General features: G+C 61.0%; 1 protein-coding gene across 1 annotated transcript in view; it reads left to right on the top strand.

Moving 5' to 3' along the window:
- Window positions 1-7,151: 7,151 nt before the first annotated feature.
- Window positions 7,152-26,969, top strand: part of CAD (carbamoyl-phosphate synthetase 2, aspartate transcarbamylase, and dihydroorotase) — a 171,245-nt gene continuing 151,427 nt past the window's right edge. Inside the window, 2 exon segments of the mRNA XM_075341406.1 lie at window positions 7,152-7,291; window positions 7,293-7,314. Of these exon segments, the coding sequence (XP_075197521.1) occupies window positions 7,223-7,291; window positions 7,293-7,314 (91 nt within the window). The 5' untranslated portion in view covers window positions 7,152-7,222.

The raw sequence follows: 26,969 nt of genomic DNA, 5'->3' as shown, positions 1-26,969 counted from the left end.
CCCCCCCACAGAGCTCTCCTCCTCACCACAGAGCACCCCCCCCCACAGAGCTCTCCTCCTCACCACAGAGCACCCCCCCCCACAGAGCTCTCCTCCTCACCACAGAGCACCCCCCCCCACAGAGCTCTCCTCCTCACCACAGAGCACCCCCCCCCACAGAGCTCTCTTCCTCACCACAGGCCACCCCCCCACAGAGCTCTCCTCCTCACCACAGACCACCCCCCCCCACAGAGCTCTCCTCCTCACCACAGACCACCCCCCCCCACAGAGCTCTCCTCCTCACCACAGACCACCCCCCCCACAGAGCTCTCCTCCTCACCACAGAGCACCCCCCCACGCAGAGCTCTCCTCCTCACCACAGAGCACCCCCCCCCCGCAGAGCTCTCCTCCTCACCACAGACCACCCCCCCACAGAGCTCTCCTCCTCACCACAGACCACCCCCCCCACAAGAGCTCTCCTCCTCACCACAGGCCACCCCCCCCCCACAGAGCTCTCCTCCTCACCACAGGCCACCCCCCCACAGAGCTCTCCTCCTCACCACAGACCACCCCCCCCACAGAGCTCTCCTCCTCACCACAGACCACCCCCCCCACAGAGCTCTCCTCCTCACCACAGAGCACCCCCGCACAGAGCTCTCCTCCTCACCACAGAGCACCCCCCCGCACAGAGCTCTCCTCCTCACCACAGAGCACCCCCCGCACAGAGCTCTCCTCCTCACCACAGAGCACCCCCGCACAGAGCTCTCCTCCTCACCACAGAGCACCCCCGCACAGAGCTCTCCTCACCACAGAGCACACCCCCGCACAGAGCTCTCCTCACCCACAGAGCACCCCCGCACAGAGCTCTCCTCACCACAGAGCACCCCCGCACAGAGCTCTCCTCACCACAGAGCACCCCCGCACAGAGCTCTCCTCACCACAGAGCACCCCCCGCACAGAGCTCTCCTCACCACAGAGCACCCCCGCACAGAGCTCTCCTCACCACAGAGCACCCCACGCACAGAGCTCTCCCTCACCACAGAGCACCCCCCGCACAGAGCTCTCCTCACCACAGAGCACCCCCGCACAGAGCTCATCCTCACCACAGAGCACCCCCCCACAGAGCTCTCCTCACCAACAGAGCACCCCCCGCACAGAGCTCTCCTCACCACAGAGCTCTCCTCACCACAGAGCACCCCCGCACAGAGCTCTCCTCACCACAGAGCTCTCCTCACCACAGAGCACCCCCGCACAGAGCTCTCCTCACCACAGAGCTCTCCTCACCACAGACCACCCCCGCACAGAGCTCTCCTCACCACAGAGCTCTCCTCACCACAGACCACCCCCGCACAGAGCTCTCCTCACCACAGACCACCCCCGCACAGAGCTCTCCTCACCACAGACCACCCCCGCACAGAGCTCTCCTCACCACAGACCACCCCCCGCACAGAGCTCTCCTCACCACAGAGCACCCCCGCACAGAGCTCTCCTCACCACAGAGCACCCCCCGCACAGAGCTCTCCTCACCACAGAGCACCCCCCGCACAGAGCTCTCCTCACCACAGACCACCCCCGCACAGAGCTCTCCTCACCACAGAGCACCCCCCCGCACAGAGCTCTCCTCACCACAGAGCACCCCCCGCACAGAGCTCTCCTCACCACAGAGCACCCCCCCCACAGAGCTCTCCTCACCCACAGAGCACCCCCGCACAGAGCTCTCCTCACCACAGAGCACCCCCGCACAGAGCTCTCCTCACCACAGAGCACCCCCCGCACAGAGCTCTCCTCACCACAGAGCACCCCCCGCACAGAGCTCTCCTCACCACAGAGCACCCCCGCACAGAGCTCTCCTCACCACAGAGCTCTCCTCACCACAGAGCTCTCCTCCTCACCACAGAGCACCCCCCCCACAGAGCTCTCCTCACCACAGAGCACCCCCCCCACAGAGCTCTCCTCACCACAGACCACCCCCCCACAGAGCTCTCCTCACCACAGACCACCCCCCCCACATGAGCTCTCCTCACCACAGACCACCCCCCCACAGAGCTCTCCTCACCACAGACCACCCCCCCACAGAGCTCTCCTCACCACAGGAGCACCCCCGCACAGAGCTCTCCTCACCACAGAGCACCCCCCCACAGAGCTCTCCTCACCACAGAGCACCCCCGCACAGAGCTCTCCTCACCACAGAGCACCCCCCCACAGAGCTCTCCTCACCACAGAGCTCTCCTCACCACAGAGCACCCCCGCACAGAGCTCTCCTCACCACAGACCACCCCCGCACAGAGCTCTCCTCACCACAGAGCACCCCCCCACAGAGCACCCCCCCACAGAGCACCACCCCCGCACAGAGCTCTCCCTCACCACAGACCACCCCCGCACAGAGCTCTCCTCACCACAGAGCACCCCCGCCACAGAGCTCTCCTCACCACAGAGCACCCCCCCCACAGAGCTCTCCTCACCACAGAGCACCCCCCCACAGAGCTCTCCTCACCACAGAGCACCCCCGCACAGAGCTCTCCTCACCACAGAGCACCCCCCCACAGAGCTCTCCTCACCACAGAGCACCCCCGCACAGAGATCTCCTCACCACAGACCACACCCCCCACAGAGCTCTCCTCACCACAGAGCACCCCCCCCACAGAGCTCTCCTCCTCACCACAGAGCACCCCCGCACAGAGATCTCCTCACCACAGACCACCCCCCCACAGAGATCTCCTCACCACAGACCACCCCCCCACAGAGCTCTCCTCACCACAGACCACCCCCCCACAGAGCTCTCCTCCTCACCACAGAGCACCCCCGCACAGAGCTCTCCTCACCACAGAGCACCCCCGCACAGAGCTCTCCTCACCACAGAGCACCCCCGCACAGAGCTCTCCTCCTCACCACAGAGCACCCCCGCACAGAGCTCTCCTCCTCACCACAGAGCACCCCGCACAGAGCTCTCCTCCACCACAGAGCACCCCCGCACAGAGCTCTCCTCCTCACCACAGAGCACCCCCCGCACAGAGCTCTCCTCCTCACCACAGAGCACCCCCCCACAGAGCTCTCCTCCTCACCACAGAGCACCCCCGCACAGAGCTCTCCTCCTCACCACAGAGCACCCCCGCACAGAGCTCTCCTCACCACAGACCACCCCCCCACAGAGCTCTCCTCACCACAGAGCACCCCCCCACAGAGCTCTCCTCACCACAGAGCACCCCCGCACAGAGCTCTCCTCCTCACCACAGACCACCCCCCCACAGAGCTCCCCCTCACCACAGAGCACCCCCCCACAGAGCTCTCCTCCTCACCACAGACCACCCCCCCACAGAGCTCCCCTCACCACAGAGCACCCCCGCACAGAGCTCTCCTCCTCACCACAGACCACCCCCCCACAGAGCTCTCCTCACCACAGAGCACCCCCCCACAGAGCTCTCCTCACCACAGAGCACCCCCGCACAGAGCTCTCCTCCTCACCACAGAGCACCCCCGCACAGAGCTCTCCTCACCACAGACCACCCCCCCCCACAGAGCTCTCCTCCTCACCACAGAGCACCCCCCCACAGAGCTCTCACTCACCACAGAGCACCCCCGCACAGAGCTCTCCTCACCACAGACCACCCCCCCACAGAGCTCTCCTCCTCACCACAGAGCACCCCCCCACAGAGCTCTCCTCACCACAGAGCACCCCCCGCACAGAGCTCTCCTCACCACAGACCACCCCCCGCACAGAGCTCTCCTCACCACAGAGCTCTCCTCACCACAGACCACCCCCCGCACAGAGCTCTCCTCACCACAGAGCTCTCCTCACCACAGAGCACCCCCGCACAGAGCTCTCGCTCCTCACCACAGAGCACCCCCCGCACAGAGCTCTCCTCACCACAGAGCACCCCCCGCACAGAGCTCTCCTCACCACAGAGCACCCCCCCACAGAGCTCTCCTCCTCACCACAGACCACCCCCGCACAGAGCTCTCCTCACCACAGAGCCACCCCCCCACAGAGCTCTCCTCACCACAGACCACCCCCCGCACAGAGCTCTCCTCACCACAGACCACCCCCCCACAGAGCTCTCCTCACCACAGAGCACCCCCGCACAGAGCTTCTCCTCACCACAGACCACCCCCGCACAGAGCTCTCCTCACCACAGACCACCCCCCGCACAGAGCTCTCCTCACCACAGAGCACCCCCGCACAGAGCTCTCCTCACCACAGACCACCCCCCCACAGAGCTCTCCTCACCACAGAGCCACCCCCGCACAGAGCTCTCCTCACACAAGACCACCCCCCCACAGAGCTCTCCTCACCACAGAGCACCCCCGCACAGAGCTCTCCTCACCACAGAGCACCCCCGCCACAGAGCTCTCCTCACCACAGAGCACCCCCCCCACAGAGCTCTCCTCACCACAGACGCACCCCCGCACAGAGCTCTCCTCACCACAGAGCACCCCCCCCACAGAGCTCTCCTCACCACAGACCACCCCCGCACAGAGCTCTCCTCACCACAGACCACCCCCCCACAGAGCTCTCCTCACCACAGAGCACCCCCGCACAGAGATCTCCTCACCACAGACCACCCCCCCACAGAGCTCTCCTCACCACAGAGCACCCCCCCACAGAGCTCTCCTCCTCACCACAGAGCACCCCCGCACAGAGATCTCCTCACCACAGACCACCCCCCCACAGAGCTCTCCTCACCACAGACCACCCCCCCACAGAGCTCTCCTCCTCACCACAGACCACCCCCCCACAGAGCTCTCCTCCTCAACCACAGAGCACCCCGCACAGAGCTCTCCTCACCACAGAGCACCCCCGCACAGAGCTCTCCTCACCACAGGAGCACCCCCGCACAGAGCTCTCCTCCTCACCACAGAGCACCCCCGCACAGAGCTCTCCTCCTCACCACAGAGCACCCCCGCACAGAGCTCTCCTCACCACAGAGCACCCCCGCACAGAGCTCTCCTCCTCACCACAGAGCACCCCCGCACAGAGCTCTCCTCCTCACCACAGAGCACCCCCCCACAGAGCTCTCCTCCTCACCACAGAGCACCCCCGCACAGAGCTCTCCTCCTCACCACAGAGCACCCCCCGCACAGAGCTCTCCTCACCACAGACCACCCCCCCACAGAGCTCTCCTCACCACAGAGCACCCCCCCACAGAGCTCTCCTCACCACAGAGCACCCCCCGCACAGAGCTCTCCTCCTCACCACAGACCACCCCCCCACAGAGCTCCCCTCACCACAGAGCACCCCCCCACAGAGCTCTCCTCCTCACCACAGACCACCCCCCCCACAGAGCTCCCCTCACCACAGAGCACCCCCGCACAGAGCTCTCCTCCTCACCACAGACCACCCCCCCACAGAGCTCTCCTCACCACAGAGCACCCCCCCACAGAGCTCTCCTCACCACAGAGCACCCCCGCACAGAGCTCTCCTCCTCACCACAGAGCACCCCCGCACAGAGCTCTCCTCACCACAGACCACCCCCCCCACAGAGCTCTCCTCCTCACCACAGAGCACCCCCCCACAGAGCTCTCCTCACCACAGAGCACCCCCCGCACAGAGCTCTCCTCACCACAGACCACCCCCCCACAGAGCTCTCCTCCTCACCACAGAGCACCCCCCCACAGAGCTCTCCTCACCACAGAGCACCCCCGCACAGAGCTCTCCTCACCACAGACCACCCCCGCACAGAGCTCTCCTCACCACAGAGCTCTCCTCACCACAGACCACCCCCCGCACAGAGCTCTCCTCACCACAGAGCTCTCCTCACCACAGAGCACCCCCGCACAGAGCTCTCCTCCTCACCACAGAGCACCCCCCGCACAGAGCTCTCCTCACCACAGAGCACCCCCCGCACAGAGCTCTCCTCACCACAGAGCACCCCCCCACAGAGCTCTCCTCACCACAGAGCACCCCCCCACAGAGCTCTCCTCCTCACCACAGACCACCCCCCCACAGAGCTCTCCTCCTCACCACAGACCACCCCCCCACAGAGCTCTCCTCCTCACCACAGACCACCCCCCCACAGAGCTCTCCTCCTCACCACAGACCACCCCCGCACAGAGCTCTCCTCACCACAGAGCACCCCCCCACAGAGCTCTCCTCCTCACCACAGACCACCCCCGCACAGAGCTCTCCTCACCACAGACCACCCCCCCACAGAGCTCTCCTCACCACAGACCACCCCCCGCACAGAGCTCTCCTCACCACAGAGCACCCTTACAAGCACAGTACCACCAGTCGCTATACAGCCAGCGCTGGGCTGTGCCGGTTGCCCTGGTTACTGCTCTCACCTGATCTGACGAGGGGCGGCAATACCCTCAATATTTGATGACAGGCAGCCTACAGCCAATGAGAACGCGGCTAACATCCTGTGAGCTGCATGTGACACATGAATGTCGCTCTCTGATTGGCTGCGATGCCCCTACAGGGATACGCAATCCCATTACACGGGCAGCAGGAGGGATGGAAGAGCCCATTACACGGCCCGGAGGGGCGCACCATTCCGCAGGCGGCAGCGCACCTTAAGGCTATGTTCACACACTGCGTTTTTCACCTGCGTTTTTGGTCCGTTTTTGCTGCAGAAATTTCTTGAGAAATTCTTGTAACCTTTCTGCAGACATTCCCCCAGCAAAACCTATGGCAAAAAAAATTAGCTGTGCGCACACTGCGTTTTTTTTCTTAAGAAAATTCTTTCAGTAGATTTTCTTAAGAAAAAGAATGAGCATGTCACTTCTTTTCTGCAGCTAACTGCGTTTTTTGCCATAGATATTTGGCACAATAACGCAGGGAGCAACCAGCGGTAAAAACGCACCGAAAACGCACCAAAAACGCACCAAAAACGCACCGAAAAACGCGGCAAAAACGCAGGTGCGTTTTTGGTGCGTTTTTTAACACAGGTGCACTCTTAAGAAATTTCTTAAGAAATTTTCTTAAGAAAAATCATTTTTCTAGTGTGAACATAGCCTTAAGAATCCGGACCTGCGTCTGCCAGTGCCTGTCCTCCGGCGGATTGTATTTATAGGCGTGTCCGTCACCGCCCCGGGCGTGGTCTTACATATTATTGCCGCTGCCTGAGCTGTGACTCCTCCCTCCTGGGAATAATGAGCCGCTTGTCTCCGCCCCCCGCTCGTACATTCTCATAGCGCCTCTCAGCCCCTCCCTCTGGTACACTGGTTCTGTCCCGCCCCTCCTCCTAGTCCCTCCCCTTGTGAGAACACGTGTCCCGGTATCCGGCCTGTCCGACCAGTCGCTCACATGGCGCTGCAGGCTGAGCTGCTTCTGGAGGATGGCACCCGCTTCACCGGCCGCATGTTCGGGGCGGAGGGTCCCGGTGTCCGGGGAAGTGGGTGAGTGTCTGAAAGTAGGGGGGAAAGGGGCGGACGGGATGTGTGAGGAAGAAGAGGACGAGGGGGGACGGGATGTGTGAGGAAGAAGAGGACGAGGGGGGACGGGATGTGTGAGGAAGAAGAGGACGAGGGGGGATGTGTGAGGAAGAAGAGGACGAGGGGGGACGGGATGTGTGAGGAAGAAGAGGACGAGGGGGGACGGGATGTGTGAGGAAGAAGAGGACGAGGGGGGATGTGTGAGGAAGAAGAGGACGAGGGGGGGACGGGATGTGTGAGGAAGAAGAGGACGAGGGGGGGACGGGATGTGTGAGGAAGAAGAGGACGAGGGGGGACGGGATGTGTGAGGAAGAAGAGGACGAGGGGGGACGGGATATGTGAGGAAGAAGAGGACGAGGGGGGACGGGGTGTGTGAGGAAGAAGAGGACGAGGGGGGGACGGGATATGTGAGGAAGAAGAGGACGAGGGGGGATGTGTGAGGAAGAAGAGGACGAGGGGGGACGGGATGTGTGAGGAAGAAGAGGACGAGGGGGGACGGGATATGTGAGGAAGAAGAGGACGAGGGGGGACGGGATGTGTGACGAGGGGGGATGTGTGAGGAAGAAGAGGACGAGGGGGGACGGGATATGTGAGGAAGAAGAGGACGAGGGGGGACGGGATGTGTGAGGAAGAAGAGGACGAGGGGGGATGTGTGAGGAAGAAGAGGACGAGGGGGGATGTGTGAGGAAGAAGAGGACGAGGGGGGATGTGTGAGGAAGAAGAGGACGAGGGGGGACGGGATGTGTGAGGACGAGGGGGGACGGGATGTGTGAGGAAGAAGAGGACGAGGGGGGACGTGTGAGGAAGAAGAGGACGAGGGGGGATGTGTGAGGAAGAAGAGGACGAGGGGGGACGTGTGAGGAAGAAGAGGACGAGGGGGGATGTGTGAGGAAAAAGAGGACGAGGGGGAATGTGTGAGGAAGAAGAGGACGAGGGGGAATGTGTGAGGAAGAAGAGGACGAGGGGGGACGGGATGTGTGAGGAAGAAGAGGACGAGGGGGGACGGGATGTGTGAGGAAGAAGAGGACGAGGGGGGACGGGGTGTGTGAGGAAGAAGAGGACGAGGGGGGACGGGATGTGTGAGGAAGAAGAGGACGAGGGGGGATGTGTGAGGAAGAAGAGGACGAGGGGGGGATGTGTGAGGAAGAAGAGGACGAGGGGGGACGGGATGTGTGAGGAAGAAGAGGACGAGGGGGGATGTGTGAGGAAGAAGAGGACGAGGGGGGATGTGTGAGGAAGAAGAGGACGAGGGGGGACGGGATGTGTGAGGACGAGGGGGGACGGGATGTGTGAGGAAGAAGAGGACGAGGGGGGACGTGTGAGGAAGAAGAGGACGAGGGGGGACGTGTGAGGAAGAAGAGGACGAGGGGGGACGTGTGAGGAAGAAGAGGACGAGGGGGGAATGTGTGAGGAAGAAGAGGACGAGGGGGGACGGGATGTGTGAGGAAGAAGAGGACGAGGGGGGACGGGATGTGTGAGGAAGAAGAGGACGAGGGGGGACGGGGTGTGTGAGGAAGAAGAGGACGAGGGGGGACGGGATGTGTGAGGAAGAAGAGGACGAGGGGGGATGTGTGAGGAAGAAGAGGACGAGGGGGGACGGGATGTGTGAGGAAGAAGAGGACGAGGGGGGATGTGTGAGGAAGAAGAGGACGAGGGGGGACGGGATGTGTGAGGAAGAAGAGGACGAGGGGGGACGGGATGTGTGAGGAAGAGGACGAGGGGGGACGGGATGTGTGAGGAAGAAGAGGACGAGGGGGGACGGGATGTGTGAGGAAGAAGAGGACGAGGGGGGATGTGTGAGGAAGAAGAGGACGAGGGGGGACGGGATATGTGAGGAAGAAGAGGACGAGGGGGGACGGGATGTGTGAGGAAGAAGAGGACGAGGGGGGATGTGTGAGGAAGAAGAGGACGAGGGGGGATGTGTGAGGAAGAAGAGGACGAGGGGGGATGTGTGAGGAAGAAGAGGACGAGGGGGGACGGGATGTGTGAGGACGAGGGGGGACGGGATGTGTGAGGAAGAAGAGGACGAGGGGGGATGTGTGAGGAAGAAGAGGACGAGGGGGGACGTGTGAGGAAGAAGAGGACGAGGGGGGATGTGTGAGGAAGAAGAGGACGAGGGGGGATGTGTGAGGAAGAAGAGGACGAGGGGGGATGTGTGAGGAAGAAGAGGACGAGGGGGAATGTGTGAGGAAGAAGAGGACGAGGGGGGACGGGATGTGTGAGGAAGAAGAGGACGAGGGGGGACGGGATGTGTGAGGAAGAAGAGGACGAGGGGGGACGGGATGTGTGAGGAAGAAGAGGACGAGGGGGGACGGGGTGTGTGAGGAAGAAGAGGACGAGGGGGGGACGGGATGTGTGAGGAAGAAGAGGACGAGGGGGGATGTGTGAGGAAGAAGAGGACGAGGGGGGACGGGATGTGTGAGGAAGAAGAGGACGAGGGGGATGTGTGAGGAAGAAGAGGACGAGGGGGGATGTGTGAGGAAGAAGAGGACGAGGGGGGACGGGATGTGTGAGGACGAGGGGGGACGGGATGTGTGAGGAAGAAGAGGACGAGGGGGGATGTGTGAGGAAGAAGAGGACGAGGGGGGACGTGTGAGGAAGAAGAGGACGAGGGGGGATGTGTGAGGAAGAAGAGGACGAGGGGGAATGTGTGAGGAAGAAGAGGACGAGGGGGGACGGGATGTGTGAGGAAGAAGAGGACGAGGGGGGACGGGATGTGTGAGGAAGAAGAGGACGAGGGGGGACGGGGTGTGTGAGGAAGAAGAGGACGAGGGGGGACGGGATGTGTGAGGAAGAAGAGGACGAGGGGGGATGTGTGAGGAAGAAGAGGACGAGGGGGGACGGGATGTGTGAGGAAGAAGAGGACGAGGGGGGATGTGTGAGGAAGAAGAGGACGAGGGGGGACGGGATGTGTGAGGAAGAAGAGGACGAGGGGGGACGGGATGTGTGAGGAAGAGGACGAGGGGGGACGGGATGTGTGAGGAAGAAGAGGACGAGGGGGGACGGGATGTGTGAGGAAGAAGAGGACGAGGGGGGATGTGTGAGGAAGAAGAGGACGAGGGGGGACGGGATGTGTGAGGAAGAAGAGGACGAGGGGGGATGTGTGAGGAAGAAGAGGACGAGGGGGGACGGGATGTGTGAGGAAGAAGAGGACGAGGGGGGACGGGATGTGTGAGGAAGAAGAGGACGAGGGGGGACGGGATGTGTGAGGAAGAAGAGGACGAGGGGGGGACATGATGTGTGAGGAAGAAGAGGACGAGGGGGGACGGGATGTGTGAGGAAGAAGAGGACGAGGGGGGACGGGATGTGTGAGGAAGAAGAGGACGAGGGGGGACGGGATGTGTGAGGAAGAAGAGGACGAGGGGGGACGGGATGTGTGAGGAAGAAGAGGACGAGAGGGGACGGGATGTGTGAGGAAGAAGAGGACGAGGGGGGACGGGATGTGTGAGGAAGAAGAGGACGAGGGGGGACGGGATGTGTGAGGAAGAAGAGGACGAGGGGGGACGGGATGTGTGAGGAAGAAGAGGACGAGGGGGGATGTGTGAGGAAGAAGAGGACGAGGGGGGACGGGATGTGTGAGGAAGAAGAGGACGAGGGGGGAAAGAGGACGAGGGGGGACGGGATGTGTGAGGAAGAAGAGGACGAGGGGGGACGGGATGTGTGAGGAAGAAGAGGACGAGGGGGGGATGTGTGAGGAAGAAGAGGACGAGGGGGGACGGGATGTGTGAGGAAGAAGAGGACGAGGGGGGACGGGATGTGTGAGGAAGAAGAGGACGAGGGGGGGATGTGTGAGGAAGAAGAGGACGAGGGGGGACGGGATGTGTGAGGAAGAAGAGGACGAGAGGGGGACGGGATGTGTGAGGAAGAAGAGGACGAGGGGGGACGGGGTGTGTGAGGAAGAAGAGGACGAGGGGGGACGGGGTGTGTGAGGAAGAAGAGGACGAGGGGGATCGTGTGAGGAAGAAGAGGACGAGGGGGGATGTGTGAGGAAGAAGAGAACGAAGGGGGACGGGATGTGTGAGGAAGAAGAGGACGAGGGGGGACGGGATGTGTGAGGAAGAAGAGGACGAGAGGGGAAGGAAGAAGAGGACGGGGGGGATGTGTGAGGAAGAAGAGGACGAGGGGGGACGTGTGAGGAAGAAGAGGACGAGGGGGGACGGGATGTGTGAGGAAGAAGAGGACGAGGGGGGATGTGTGAGGAAGAAGAGGACGAGGGGGGACGGGATGTGTGAGGAAGAAGAGGACGAGGGGGGACGGGATGTGTGAGGAAGAAGAGGACGAGGGGGGATGTGTGAGGAAGAAGAGGACGAGGGGGGACGGGATGTGTGAGGATGAGGGGGGACGGGATGTGTGAGGAAGAAGAGGACGAGGGGGGATGTGTGAGGAAGAAGAGGACGAGGGGGGACGGGATGTGTGAGGAAGAAGAGGACGAGGGGGGACGGGATGTGTGAGGAAGAAGAGGACGAGGGGGGATGTGTGAGGAAGAAGAGGACGAGGGGGGACGGGATGTGTGAGGATGAGGGGGGACGGGATGTGTGAGGAAGAAGAGGACGAGGGGGGATGTGTGAGGAAGAAGAGGACGAGGGGGGATGTGTGAGGAAGAAGAGGACGAGGGGGGACGGGATGTGTGAGGACGAGGGGGGACGGGATGTGTGAGGAAGAAGAGGACGAGGGGGGATGTGTGAGGAAGAAGAGGACGAGGGGGGACGTGTGAGGAAGAAGAGGACGAGGGGGGACGGGATGTGTGAGGAAGAAGAGGACGAGGGGGAATGTGTGAGGAAGAAGAGGACGAGGGGGGACGGGATGTGTGAGGAAGAAGAGGACGAGGGGGGACGGGATGTGTGAGGAAGAAGAGGACGAGGGGGGATGTGTGAGGAAGAAGAGGACGAGGGGGGACGTGTGAGGAAGAAGAGGACGAGGGGGGACGTGTGAGGAAGAAGAGGACGAGGGGGGACGGGATGTGTGAGGAAGAAGAGGACGAGGGGGGACGGGATGTGTGAGGAAGAAGAGGACGAGGGGGGATGTGTGAGGAAGAAGAGGACGAGGGGGGACGGGATGTGTGAGGAAGAAGAGGACGAGGGGGGACGGGATGTGTGAGGAAGAAGAGGACGAGGGGGGATGTGTGAGGAAGAAGAGGACGAGGGGGGACGGGATGTGTGAGGAAGAAGAGGACGAGGGGGGACGGGATGTGTGAGGAAGAAGAGGACGAGGGGGGACGGGATGTGTGAGAGGATGAGGGGGGACGGGATGTGTGAGGAAGAAGAGGACGAGGGGGGACGGGATGTGTGAGGAAGAAGAGGACGAGGGGGGACGGGATGTGTGAGGAAGAAGAGGACGAGGGGGGACGTGTGAGGAAGAAGAGGACGAGGGGGGACGGGATGTGTGAGGAAGAAGAGGACGAGGGGGGACGGGATGTGTGAGGATGAGAGGGGGGACGTGTGAGGAAGAAGAGGACGAGGGGGGACGGGATGTGTGAGGAAGAAGAGGACGAGGGGGGACGGGATGTGTGAGGACGAGGGGGGACTTGTGAGGAAGAAGAGGACGAGGGGGGACGGGATGTGTGAGGAAGAAGAGGACGAGGGGGGATGGGATGTGTGAGGAAGAAGAGGACGAGGGGGGATGGGATGTGTGAGGAAGAAGAGGACGAGGGGGGATGTGTGAGGAAGAAGAGGACGAGGGGGGATGTGTGAGGAAGAAGAGGACGAGGGGGGACGGGATGTGTGAGGAAGAAGAGGACGAGGGGGGACGGGATGTGTGAGGAAGAAGAGGACGAGGGGGGACGGGATGTGTGAGGAAGAAGAGGACGAGGGGGGATGTGTGAGGAAGAAGAGGACGAGGGGGGACGGGATAAGTGAGGAAAAAGAGGACGAGGGGAGATGTGTGAGGAAGAAGAGGACGAGGGGGGACGGGATATGTGAGGAAAAAGAGGACGAGGGGAGATGTGTGAGGAAGAAGAGGACGAGGGGGGACGGGATATGTGAGGAAAAAGAGGACGAGGGGGGATGTGTGAGGAAGAAGAGGACGAGGGGGGACGGGATATGTGAGGAAGAAGAGGACGAGGGGGGACGGGATATGTGAGGAAGAAGAGGACGAGGGGGGACGGGATATGTGAGGAAGAAGAGGACGAGGGGGGACGGGATATGTGAGGAAAAAGAGGACGAGGGGGGACGGGATAAGTGAGGAAGAAGAAGACGAGGGGGGATGTGTGAGGAAGAAGAAGACGAGGGGGGATGTGTGAGGAAGAAGAGGACGAGGGGGGACGGGATATGTGAGGAAAAAGAGGACGAGGGGGGATGTGTGAGGAAGAAGAGGACGAGGGGGGACGGGATATGTGAGGAAGAAGAGGACGAGGGGGGACGGGATATGTGAGGAAGAAGAGGACGAGGGGGGACGGGATATGTGAGGAAAAAGGACGAGGGGGGATGTGTGAGGAAGAAGAGGACGAGGGGGGACGGGATATGTGAGGAAGAAGAGGACGAGGGGGGACGGGATGTGTGAGGAAGAGGAGGACGAGGGGGGACGGGATAAGTGAGGAAGAAGAGGACGAGGGGGGACGGGATGTGTGAGGAAGAAGAGGACGAGGGCGGACGGGATGTGTGAGGAAGAAGAGGACGAGGGGGGACGGGATGTGTGAGGAAGAAGAGGACGAGGGGGGACGGGATGTGTGAGGAAGAAGAGGACGAGGGGGGACGGGATGTGTGAGGAAGAAGAGGACGAGGGGGGACGGGATGTGTGAGGAAGAAGAGGACGAGGGGGGACGGGATGTGTGAGGAAGAAGAGGACGAGGGGGGACGGGATGTGTGAGGAAGAAGAGGACGAGGGGGGACGGGATGTGTGAGGAAGAAGAGGACGAGGGGGGACGGGATGTGTGAGGAAGAAGAGGACGAGGGGGGACGGGATGTGTGAGGAAGAAGAGGACGAGGGGGGACGGGATGTGTGAGGAAGAAGAGGACGAGAGGGGACGGGATGTGTGAGGAAGAAGAGGACGAGGGGGGACGGGATGTGTGAGGAAGAAGAGGACGAGGGGGGATGTGTAAGGAAGAAGAGGACGAGGGGGGACGGGATGTGTGAGGAAGAAGAGGACGAGGGGGGACGGGATGTGTGAGGAAGAAGAGGACGAGAGGGGACGGGGTGTGTGAGGAAGAAGAGGACGAGGGGGGACGGGGTGTGTGAGGAAGAAGAGGACGAGGGGGATCTGTGAGGAAGAAGAGGACGAGGGGGGATGTGTGAGGAAGAAGAGAACGAAGGGGGACGGGATGTGTGAGGAAGAAGAGGACGAGGGGGGACGGGATGTGTGAGGAAGAAGAGGACGAGAGGGGACGGGATGTGTGAGGAAGAAGAGGACGAGGGGGGATGTGTGAGGAAGAAGAGGACGAGGGGGGATGTGTGAGGAAGAAGAGGACGAGGGGGGACGGGATGTGTGAGGAAGAAGAGGACGAGGGGGGACGGGATGTGTGAGGAAGAAGAGGACGAGGGGGGATGTGTGAGGAAGAAGAGGACGAGGGGGGACGGGATGTGTGAGGATGAGGGGGGACGGGATGTGTGAGGATGAGGGGGGACGGGATGTGTGAGGAAGAAGAGGACGAAGGGGGATGTGTGAGGAAGAAGAGGACGAGGGGGGACGGGATGTGTGAGGAAGAAGAGGACGAGGGGGGACGGGATGTGTGAGGAAGAAGAGGACGAGGGGGGATGTGTGAGGAAGAAGAGGACGAGGGGGGACGGGATGTGTGAGGATGAGGGGGGACGGGATGTGTGAGGAAGAAGAGGACGAGGGGGGATGTGTGAGGAAGAAGAGGACGAGGGGGGACGGGATGTGTGAGGAAGAAGAGGACGAGGGGGGACGGGATGTGTGAGGAAGAAGAGGACGAGGGGGGACGTGTGAGGAAGAAGAGGACGAGGGGGGACGGGATGTGTGAGGAAGAAGAGGACGAGGGGGAATGTGTGAGGAAGAAGAGGACGAGGGGGGACGGGATGTGTGAGGAAGAAGAGGACGAGGGGGGACGGGATGTGTGAGGAAGAAGAGGACGAGGGGGGATGTGTGAGGAAGAAGAGGACGAGGGGGGACGGGATGTGTGAGGAAGAAGAGGACGAGGGGGGACGGGATGTGTGAGGAAGAAGAGGACGAGGGGGGACGGGATGTGTGAGGAAGAAGAGGACGAGGGGGGATGTGTGAGGAAGAAGAGGACGAGGGGGGACGGGATGTGTGAGGAAGAAGAGGACGAGGGGGGACGGGATGTGTGAGGAAGAAGAGGACGAGGGGGGATGTGTGAGGAAGAAGAGGACGAGGGGGGATGTGTGAGGAAGAAGAGGACGAGGGGGGACGGGATGTGTGAGGAAGAAGAGGACGAGGGGGGACGGGATGTGTGAGGAAGAAGAGGACGAGGGGGGACGGGATGTGTGAGGAAGAAGAGGACGAGGGGGGATGTGTGAGGAAGAAGAGGACGAGGGGGGACGGGATGTGTGAGGAAGAAGAGGACGAGGGGGGACGGGATGTGTGAGGATGAGGGGGGACGTGTGAGGAAGAAGAGGACGAGGGGGGACGGGATGTGTGAGGAAGAAGAGGACGAGGGGGGAGGGGTTGTGTGAGGACGAGGGGGGACTTGTGAGGAAGAAGAGGACGAGGGGGGACGGGATGTGTGAGGAAGAAGAGGACGAGGGGGGATGGGATGTGTGAGGAAGAAGAGGACGAGGGGGGATGGGATGTGTGAGGAAGAAGAGGACGAGGGGGGATGTGTGAGGAAGAAGAGGACGAGGGGGGATGTGTGAGGAAGAAGAGGACGAGGGGGGACGGGATGTGTGAGGAAGAAGAGGACGAGGGGGGACGGGATGTGTGAGGAAGAAGAGGACGAGGGGGGACGGGATGTGTGAGGAAGAAGAGGACGAGGGGGGATGTGTGAGGAAGAAGAGGACGAGGGGGGACGGGATAAGTGAGGAAAAAGAGGACGAGGGGAGATGTGTGAGGAAGAAGAGGACGAGGGGGGACGGGATATGTGAGGAAAAAGAGGACGAGGGGAGATGTGTGAGGAAGAAGAGGACGAGGGGGGACGGGATATGTGAGGAAAAAGAGGACGAGGGGGGATGTGTGAGGAAGAAGAGGACGAGGGGGGACGGGATATGTGAGGAAGAAGAGGACGAGGGGGGACGGGATATGTGAGGAAGAAGAGGACGAGGGGGGACGGGATATGTGAGGAAGAAGAGGACGAGGGGGGACGGGATATGTGAGGAAAAAGAGGACGAGGGGGGACGGGATAAGTGAGGAAGAAGAAGACGAGGGGGGATGTGTGAGGAAGAAGAAGACGAGGGGGGATGTGTGAGGAAGAAGAGGACGAGGGGGGACGGGATATGTGAGGAAAAAGAGGACGAGGGGGGATGTGTGAGGAAGAAGAGGACGAGGGGGGACGGGATATGTGAGGAAGAAGAGGACGAGTGGGGACGGGATATGTGAGGAAGAAGAGGACGAGGGGGGACGGGATATGTGAGGAAAAAGGACGAGGGGGGATGTGTGAGGAAGAAGAGGACGAGGGGGGACGGGATATGTGAGGAAGAAGAGGACGAGGGGGGACGGGATGTGTGAGGAAGAAGAGGACGAGGGGGGACGGGATAAGTGAGGAAGAAGAGGACGAGGGGGGACGGGATGTGTGAGGAAGAAGAGGACGAGGGCGGACGGGATGTGTGAGGAAGAAGAGGACGAGGGGGGACGGGATGTGTGAGGAAGAAGAGGACGAGGGCGGACGGGATGTGTGAGGAAGAAGAGGACGAGGGGGGACGGGATGTGTGAGGAAGAAGAGGACGAGGGGGGACGGGATGTGTGAGGAAGAAGAGGACGAGGGGGGACGGGATGTGTGAGGAAGAAGAGGACGAGGGGGGACGGGATGTGTGAGGAAGAAGAGGACGAGGGGGGACGGGATGTGTGAGGAAGAAGAGGACGAGGGGGGACGGGATGTGTGAGGAAGAAGAGGACGAGGGGGGACGGGATGTGTGAGGAAGAAGAGGACGAGGGGGGACGGGATGTGTGAGGAAGAAGAGGACGAGGGGGGACGGGATGTGTGAGGAAGAAGAGGACGAGGGGGGACGGGATGTGTGAGGAAGAAGAGGACGAGGGGGGACGGGATGTGTGAGGAAGAAGAGGACGAGGGGGGACGGGATGTGTGAGGAAGAAGAGGACGAGGGGGGACGGGATGTGTGAGGAAGAAGAGGACGAGGGGGGACGGGATGTGTGAGGAAGAAGAGGACGAGGGGGGATGTGTGAGGAAGAAGAGGACGAGGGGGGACGGGATAAGTGAGGAAAAAGAGGACGAGGGGAGATGTGTGAGGAAGAAGAGGACGAGGGGGGACGGGATATGTGAGGAAAAAGAGGACGAGGGGAGATGTGTGAGGAAGAAGAGGACGAGGGGGTACGGGATATGTGAGGAAAAAGAGGACGAGGGGGGATGTGTGAGGAAGAAGAGGACGAGGGGGGACGGGATATGTGAGGAAGAAGAGGACGAGGGGGGACGGGATATGTGAGGAAGAAGAGGACGAGGGGGGACGGGATATGTGAGGAAGAAGAGGACGAGGGGGGACGGGATATGTGAGGAAAAAGAGGACGAGGGGGGACGGGATAAGTGAGGAAGAAGAAGACGAGGGGGGATGTGTGAGGAAGAAGAAGACGAGGGGGGATGTGTGAGGAAGAAGAGGACGAGGGGGGACGGGATATGTGAGGAAAAAGAGGACGAGGGGGGATGTGTGAGGAAGAAGAGGACGAGGGGGGACGGGATATGTGAGGAAGAAGAGGACGAGGGGGGACGGGATATGTGAGGAAGAAGAGGACGAGGGGGGACGGGATATGTGAGGAAAAAGGACGAGGGGGGATGTGTGAGGAAGAAGAGGACGAGGGGGGACGGGATATGTGAGGAAGAAGAGGACGAGGGGGGACGGGATGTGTGAGGAAGAAGAGGACGAGGGGGGACGGGATAAGTGAGGAAGAAGAGGACGAGGGGGGACGGGATGTGTGAGGAAGAAGAGGACGAGGGCGGAAGGGATGTGTGAGGAAGAAGAGGACGAGGGGGGACGGGATGTGTGAGGAAGAAGAGGACGAGGGGGGACGGGATGTGTGAGGAAGAAGAGGACGAGGGGGGACGGGATGTGTGAGGAAGAAGAGGACGAGGGGGGATGGGATGTGTGAGGAAGAAGAGGACGAGGGGGGACGGGATGTGTGAGGAAGAAGAGGACGAGGGGGGACGGGATGTGTGAGGAAGAAGAGGACGAGGGGGGACGGGATGTGTGAGGAAGAAGAGGACGAGGGGGGACGGGATGTGTGAGGAAGAAGAGGACGAGGGGGGACGGGATGTGTGAGGAAGAAGAGGACGAGGGGGGACGGGATGTGTGAGGAAGAAGAGGACGAGGGGGGACGGGATGTGTGAGGAAGAAGAGGACGAGGGGGGACGGGATGTGTGAGGAAGAAGAGGACGAGGGGGGACGGGATGTGTGAGGAAGAAGAGGACGAGAGGGGACGGGATGTGTGAGGAAGAAGAGGACGAGGGGGGACGGGATGTGTGAGGAAGAAGAGGACGAGGGGGGACGGGATGTGTGAGGAAGAAGAGGACGAGGGGGGACGGGATGTGTGAGGAAGAAGAGGACGAGGGGGGATGTGTGAGGAAGAAGAGGACGAGGGGGGACGTGTGAGGAAGAAGAGGACGAGGGGGGACGGGATGTGTGAGGAAGAAGAGGACGAGGGGGGATGTGTGAGGAAGAAGAGGACGAGGGGGGACGGGATGTGTGAGGAAGAAGAGGACGAGGGGGGACGGGATGTGTGAGGAAGAAGAGGACGAGGGGGGATGTGTGAGGAAGAAGAGGACGAGGGGGGACGGGATGTGTGAGGAAGAAGAGGACGAGGGGGGACGGGATGTGTGAGGAAGAAGAGGACGAGAGGGGACGGGGTGTGTGAGGAAGAAGAGGACGAGGGGGGACGGGGTGTGTGAGGAAGAAGAGGACGAGGGGGATCTGTGAGGAAGAAGAGGACGAGGGGGGATGTGTGAGGAAGAAGAGAACGAAGGGGGACGGGATGTGTGAGGAAGAAGAGGACGAGGGGGGACGGGATGTGTGAGGAAGAAGAGGACGAGAGGGGACGGGATGTGTGAGGAAGAAGAGGACGAGGGGGGATGTGTGAGGAAGAAGAGGACGAGGGGGGACGTGTGAGGAAGAAGAGGACGAGGGGGGACGGGATGTGTGAGGAAGAAGAGGACGAGGGGGGATGTGTGAGGAAGAAGAGGACGAGGGGGGACGGGATGTGTGAGGAAGAAGAGGACGAGGGGGGACGGGATGTGTGAGGAAGAAGAGGACGAGGGGGGATGTGTGAGGAAGAAGAGGACGAGGGGGGACGGGATGTGTGAGGATGAGGGGGGACGGGATGTGTGAGGATGAGGGGGGACGGGATGTGTGAGGAAGAAGAGGACGAGGGGGGATGTGTGAGGAAGAAGAGGACGAGGGGGGACGGGATGTGTGAGGAAGAAGAGGACGAGGGGGGACGGGATGTGTGAGGAAGAAGAGGACGAGGGGGGATGTGTGAGGAAGAAGAGGACGAGGGGGGACGGGATGTGTGAGGATGAGGGGGGACGGGATGTGTGAGGAAGAAGAGGACGAGGGGGGATGTGTGAGGAAGAAGAGGACGAGGGGGGACGGGATGTGTGAGGAAGAAGAGGACGAGGGGGGACGGGATGTGTGAGGAAGAAGAGGACGAGGGGGGATGTGTGAGGAAGAAGAGGACGAGGGGGGACGTGTGAGGAAGAAGAGGACGAGGGGGGACGGGATGTGTGAGGAAGAAGAGGACGAGGGGGAATGTGTGAGGAAGAAGAGGACGAGGGGGGACGGGATGTGTGAGGAAGAAGAGGACGAGGGGGGACGGGATGTGTGAGGAAGAAGAGGACGAGGGGGGATGTGTGAGGAAGAAGAGGACGAGGGGGGACGTGTGAGGAAGAAGAGGACGAGGGGGGACGGGATGTGTGAGGAAGAAGAGGACGAGGGGGGACGGGATGTGTGAGGAAGAAGAGGACGAGGGGGGACGGGATGTGTGAGGAAGAAGAGGACGAGGGGGGATGTGTGAGGAAGAAGAGGACGAGGGGGCACGGGATGTGTGAGGAAGAAGAGGACGAGGGGGGACGGGATGTGTGAGGAAGAAGAGGACGAGGGGGGATGTGTGAGGAAGAAGAGGACGAGGGGGGATGTGTGAGGAAGAAGAGGACGAGGGGGGACGGGATGTGTGAGGAAGAAGAGGACGAGGGGGGACGGGATGTGTGAGGATGAGGGGGGACGGGATGTGTGAGGAAGAAGAGGACGAGGGGGGACGGGATGTGTGAGGAAGAAGAGGACGAGGGGGGACGGGATGTGTGAGGAAGAAGAGGACGAGGGGGGACGGGATGTGTGAGGAAGAAGAGGACGAGGGGGGATGTGTGAGGAAGAAGAGGACGAGGGGGGACGGGATGTGTGAGGAAGAAGAGGACGAGGGGGGACGGGATGTGTGAGGATGAGGGGGGACGTGTGAGGAAGAAGAGGACGAGGGGGGACGGGATGTGTGAGGAAGAAGAGGACGAGGGGGGACGGGATGTGTGAGGACGAGGGGGGACTTGTGAGGAAGAAGAGGACGAGGGGGGACGGGATGTGTGAGGAAGAAGAGGACGAGGGGGGATGGGATGTGTGAGGAAGAAGAGGACGAGGGGGGATGGGATGTGTGAGGAAGAAGAGGACGAGGGGGGATGTGTGAGGAAGAAGAGGACGAGGGGGGATGTGTGAGGAAGAAGAGGACGAGGGGGGACGGGATGTGTGAGGAAGAAGAGGACGAGGGGGGACGGGATGTGTGAGGAAGAAGAGGACGAGGGGGGACGGGATGTGTGAGGAAGAAGAGGACGAGGGGGGATGTGTGAGGAAGAAGAGGACGAGGGGGGACGGGATAAGTGAGGAAAAAGAGGACGAGGGGAGATGTGTGAGGAAGAAGAGGACGAGGGGGGACGGGATATGTGAGGAAAAAGAGGACGAGGGGAGATGTGTGAGGAAGAAGAGGACGAGGGGGGACGGGATATGTGAGGAAAAAGAGGACGAGGGGGGATGTGTGAGGAAGAAGAGGACGAGGGGGGACGGGATATGTGAGGAAGAAGAGGACGAGGGGGGACGGGATATGTGAGGAAGAAGAGGACGAGGGGGGACGGGATATGTGAGGAAAAAGGACGAGGGGGGATGTGTGAGGAAGAAGAGGACGAGGGGGGACGGGATATGTGAGGAAGAAGAGGACGAGGGGGGACGGGATATGTGAGGAAGAAGAGGACGAGGGGGGACGGGATGTGTGAGGAAGAAGAGGATGAGGGGGGACGGGATATGTGAGGAAGAAGAGGACGAGGGGGGACGGGATGTGTGAGGACGAGGGGGGATGTGTGAGGAAGAAGAGGACGAGGGGGGATGTGTGAGGAAGAAGAGGACGAGGGGGGATGTGTGAGGAAGAAGAGGACAAGGGGGGATGTGTGAGGAAGAAGAGGACGAGGAGGGATGTGTGAGGAAGAAGAGGACAAGGGGGGATGTGTGAGGAAGAAGAGGACGAGGGGGGATGTGTGAGGAAGAAGAGGACAAGGGGGGATGTGTGAGGAAGAAGAGGACGAGGAGGGATGTGTGAGGAAGAAGAGGACAAGGGGGGATGTGTGAGGAAAAAGAGGACAAGGGGGGATGTGTGAGGAAAAAGAGGACGAGGGGGGGATGTGTGAGGAAGAAGAGGACGAGGGGGGGATGTGTGAGGAAGAAGAGGACGAGGGGGGGATGTGTGAGGAAGAAGAGGACGAGGGGAGACGTGTGAGGAAGAAGAGGACGAGGGGGGAGGTGTGAGGAAGAAGAGGACGAGGGGGGACGTGTGAGGAAGAAGAGGACGAGGGGGGACGTGTGAGGAAAAAGAGGACGAGGGGGGACGTGTGAGGAAGAAGAGGACGAGGGGGGACGTGTGAGGAAGAAGAGGACGAGGGGGGACGTGTGAGGAAGAAGAGGACGAGGGGGACGTGTGAGGAAGAAGAGGACGAGGGGGGACGTGTGAGGAAGAAGAGGACGAGGAGGGACGTGTGAGGAAGAAGAGGACGAGGGGGGACGTGTGAGGAAGAAGAGGACGAGGGGGGACGTGTGAGGAAGAAGAGGACGAGGGGGGACGTGTGAGGAAGAAGAGGACGAGGGGGGACGTGTGAGGAAGAAGAGGACGAGGGGGGACGTGTGAGTAAAAAGAGGACGAGGGGGGACGGGATGTGTGAGGAAGAAGAGGACGAGGGGGGACGGGATATGTGAGGAAGAAGAGGACGAGGGGGGACGGGATGTGTGAGGAAGAAGAAGACGAGGGGGGATGTGTGAGGAAGAAGAGGACGAGGGGGGATGTGTTAGGAAGAAGAGGACGAGGGGGGACGGGATGTGTGAGGAAGAAGAGGACGAGGGGGGGATGTGTGAGGAAGAAGAGGACGAGGGGGGACGGGATGTGTGAGGAAGAAGAGGACGAGGGGGGACGGGATGTGTGAGGAAGAAGAGGACGAGGGGGGACGGGATGTGTGAGGAAGAAGAGGACGAGGGGGGACGGGATGTGTGAGGAAGAAGAGGACGAGGGGGGACGGGATGTGTGAGGAAGAAGAGGACGAGGGGGGACGGGATGTGTGAGGAAGAAGAGGACGAGGGGGGATGTGTGAGGAAGAAGAGGACGAGGGGGGATGTGTGAGGAAGAAGAGGACGAGGGGGGACGGATATGTGAGGAAGAAGAGGACGAGGGGGGACGGGATATGTGAGGAAGAAGAGGACGAGGGGGGGATGTGTGAGGAAGAAGAGGACGAGGGGGGACGGGATGTGTGAGGAAGAAGAGGACGAGGGGGGATGGGATATGTGAGGAAGAAGAGGACGAGGGGGGATGTGTGAGGAAGAAGAGGACGAGGGGGGATGTGTGAGGAAGAAGAGGACGAGGGGGGCATGTGTGAGGAAGAAGAGGACGAGGGGGGATGTGTGAGGAAGAAAAGGACGAGGGCGGGCGGGATGTGTGAGGAAGAAGAGGATGAGGGGGGACGGGATGTGTGAGGAAGAAGAGGACGAGGGGGGATGTGTGAGGAAGAAGAGGACGAGGGGGGACGGGATGTGTGAGGAAGAAGAGGACTAGGGGGGACGGGATGTGTGAGGAAGAAGAGGACGAGGGGGGACGGGATATGTGAGGAAGAAGAGGACGAGGGGGGATGTGTGAGGAAGAAGAGGACGAGGGGGGATGTGTGAGGAAGAAGAGGACGAGGGGGGACGGGATATGTGAGGAAGAAGAGGACGAGGGGGGACAGGATATGTGAGGAAGAAGAGGACGAGGGGGGGATGAGTGAGGAAGAAGAGGACGAGGGGCGGATGAGTGAGGAAGAAGAGGGGGATGTGTGAGGAAGATGGGGGGGATGTGTGAGGAAGATGGGGGGGATGTGTCAGGAAGATGGGGGGGATGTGTGAGGAAGATGGGGGGGGGGGTGTGAGGAAGATGGGGTGGGGGGTGTGTGAGGAAGATGGGGGAGATGTGAGGAAGATGGGGGGGATGTGAGGAAGATGGGGAGGCGGATGTGTGTGAGGAAGATGGGGGGGGGATGTGTGAGGAAGATGGGGGGGGGTTGTGTGTGTGAGGAAGATGGGGGGGATGTGTGAGGAAGATGGGGGGGATGTGTGAGGAAGATGGGGGGGGGATGTGTGAGGAAGATGGGGGGGGATGTGTGAGGAAGATGGGGGGGGATGTGTGAGGAAGATTGGGGGGGGGATGTGTGAGGAAGATGGGGGGGGGATGTGTGAGGAAGATGGGGGGGGGATGTGTGAGGAAGATGGGGGGGGGATGTGTGAGGAAGATGGGGGGGGGATGTGTGAGGAAGATGGGGGGGGGATGTGTGAGGAAGATGGGGGGGAATGTGTGAGGAAGATGGGGGGGGGAATGTGTGAGGAAGATGGGGGGGGGAATGTGTGAGGAAGATGGGGGGGGGAATGTGTGAGGAAGATGGGGGGGGGGAATGTGTGAGGAAGATGGGGGGAATGTGTGAGGAAGATGGGGGGGGGGAATGTGTGAGGAAGATGGGGGGGGGATGTGTGAGGAAGATGGGGGGGGGGATGTGTGAGGAAGATGGGGGGGGGGGATGTGTGAGGAAGATGGGGGGGGGAATGTGTGAGGAAGATGGGGGGGGGGATGTGTGAGGAAGATGGGGGGGGGAATGTGTGAGGAAGATGGGGGGGGGGGATGTGTGAGGAAGATGGGGGGGGGATGTGTGAGGAAGATGGGGGGGGGGAATGTGTGAGGAAGATGGGGGGGGGAATGTGTGAGGAAGATGGGGGGGGGGAATGTGTGAGGAAGATGGGGGGGGGGAATGTGTGAGGAAGATGGGGGGGGGGGGGAATGTGTGAGGAAGATGGGGGGGGGAATGTGTGAGGAAGATGGGGGGGGGGGAATGTGTGAGGAAGATGGGGGGGGGAATGTGTGAGGAAGATGGGGGGGGGGGGGGAATGTGTGAGGAAGATGGGGGGGGGGGGGAATGTGTGAGGAAGATGGGGGGGGGGGGGAATGTGTGAGGAAGATGGGGGGGGGGGGAATGTGTGAGGAAGATGGGGGGGGGGAATGTGTGAGGAAGATGGGGGGGGGGGATGTGTGAGGAAGATGGGGGGGGGGGAATGTGTGAGGAAGATGGGGGGGGGAATGTGTGAGGAAGATGGGGGGGGGGAATGTGTGAGGAAGATGGGGGGGGGGAATGTGTGAGGAAGAAGAGGAGGAGGGGACGGGATGTCTGATGAAGAAGAGGAGGGGCATATGTGTGATTGGGGGGGGATGTGTAAGGAAGGGGGGACGAGATGTCTGAGGAAGAAGAGGAGGAGGGGCGGAATGGATGTGTGAGGAGGAAGAAGAGAAGGAGAGGGGGACGGGATGTGTGAGGAAGAAGAGGTTGAGGGAGATGGGATGTGAGAGGAAGAAGACGAGAGGGGGATGTGTTAGGAGGAGGGGGGATGTGTAAGGAAGAGTGGGTGACTGGATGTGTGAGGAAGAAGAGGAGGAGGGGGTCGGGATGTGTGAGGAAGAAGAGAACGAGGGGGGATGTGTGAGGAGGGGGATGTGTAAGGACGGGGGACGGGATGTGTGAGGGAGAAGAGGAGGGACGGGACGTGTGAGGAGGAGGGGAGACGGGATGTGTGAGGAAGAAGAGGAGAAGTGGTGTGTGTAAGGAGGAGAGGGGACGAGATGTGTGAGGAAGAAGGGATGAGATGTGTGAGGAAAAAGAGGAGGAGAGGACGAGATGTGTGAGGAAGAATAGTAGCAGGGGGATGTGTGAGGAAGGTGAGGGGGGGACGAGATGTGTGAGGAAGAAAAGGACGGGGGGGTATGTGTGAAGAGGATGAGGGGGATGTGTGAGGAAGAGAAGGTGGGACGGGATGTGTGATGAGGAGGAGGATATGTGAGGAAGAAGAGGATATGGGGGTTGGGATGTGTGAGGAAGGAGAGGAGGAGGGGGGACGGGATGTGTGAGAGAAGAAGAGGAGGGGGATGTGTGAGGAGAGGGGGACAAGATATGTAAGGAGGAGGAGGGGGCGGGATGTGTGATGATGAAGACGAGATGGGGGATGTGTAAAGAGGAGTGGGGACGGGATGTGTGAAGAAAAGGAGGAGGAGGAGGGGGATGTGTATGGAGGGGGTAACGGGATGTGTGAGGAAGAAGAGGAAGAGGGGGATGTGTAAGGAGGAGGGACGGGATGTGTGAGGAGGAGGGGGATGTGTGAAGAGGAGGGGGGACAAGATTTGTGAAGAAGAAGAGGTGGAGGTGTGAGGAAGAAGAGGGGAATGTGTGGAGGGAGGGACAAGACATGTGAGGAGGGGTGGAACGGGACCAATGAGAAGAATGAGGAGGAGGAGGGAGTCGGGACGTGTTAGGAGGAGGGGGCACGGGACATGAGGAGGGGGGGATGGGACCAGTGAGAAGGAGGAGGGGGAAGGGATGTGTAAAGAAGAGGAGGAGGGGAATTTGTAAGAAGAAGAGAGGTATGTGCGAGGAGGGGGATGTGTGAGCAAGAGGAGGGGGGGATGTGTGAGGAAGGGGATGAGTGATGAGGAGGGGGGGATATGTGAGGAGGGGGGATGTGTGAGGAGGAGGGGGGATGTGTGAGGATGAGGGGGGGATGGGATGTGTGATGAGGAGGGGGGGATATGTGAGGAGGGGGGATGTATGAGGATGAGGGGGGATGGAATATGTGAGGATGAGGGGGTGATCACGGATCGGTCGTCCATTGTGTAGTCCCCGGCAGCCATTACTACCCATGTGCACATGCTGCAGATCACCTGACAACGCACATTAGTTGAAGGGTTGGCAGCACGTTGTATACTGCAGGGGGCAGAGCCACCTTGTGACCCGGTGTCCTCACCATACAGGTGTTGTTGGCTCCTGTAATGGTGCGTGGATCGGCCAGTGTCTGCTGTGTGACCCGGTGTCCTCACCATACGGGTGTTGTTGGCTCCTGTGATGGTGCGCGGATCGGCCAGTGTCTGATGTGTGACCCGGTGTCCTCACCATACGGGTGTTGTTGGCTCCTGTAATGGTGCGTGGATCGGCCAGTGTCTGATGTGTGACCCGGTGTCCTCACCATACGGG

Source organism: Anomaloglossus baeobatrachus, chromosome 3 (assembly GCF_048569485.1).
Source record: "Anomaloglossus baeobatrachus isolate aAnoBae1 chromosome 3, aAnoBae1.hap1, whole genome shotgun sequence".
Taxonomy (NCBI): domain Eukaryota; kingdom Metazoa; phylum Chordata; class Amphibia; order Anura; family Aromobatidae; genus Anomaloglossus; species Anomaloglossus baeobatrachus.
This window is presented reverse-complemented; position numbering and strand designations above follow the sequence as displayed.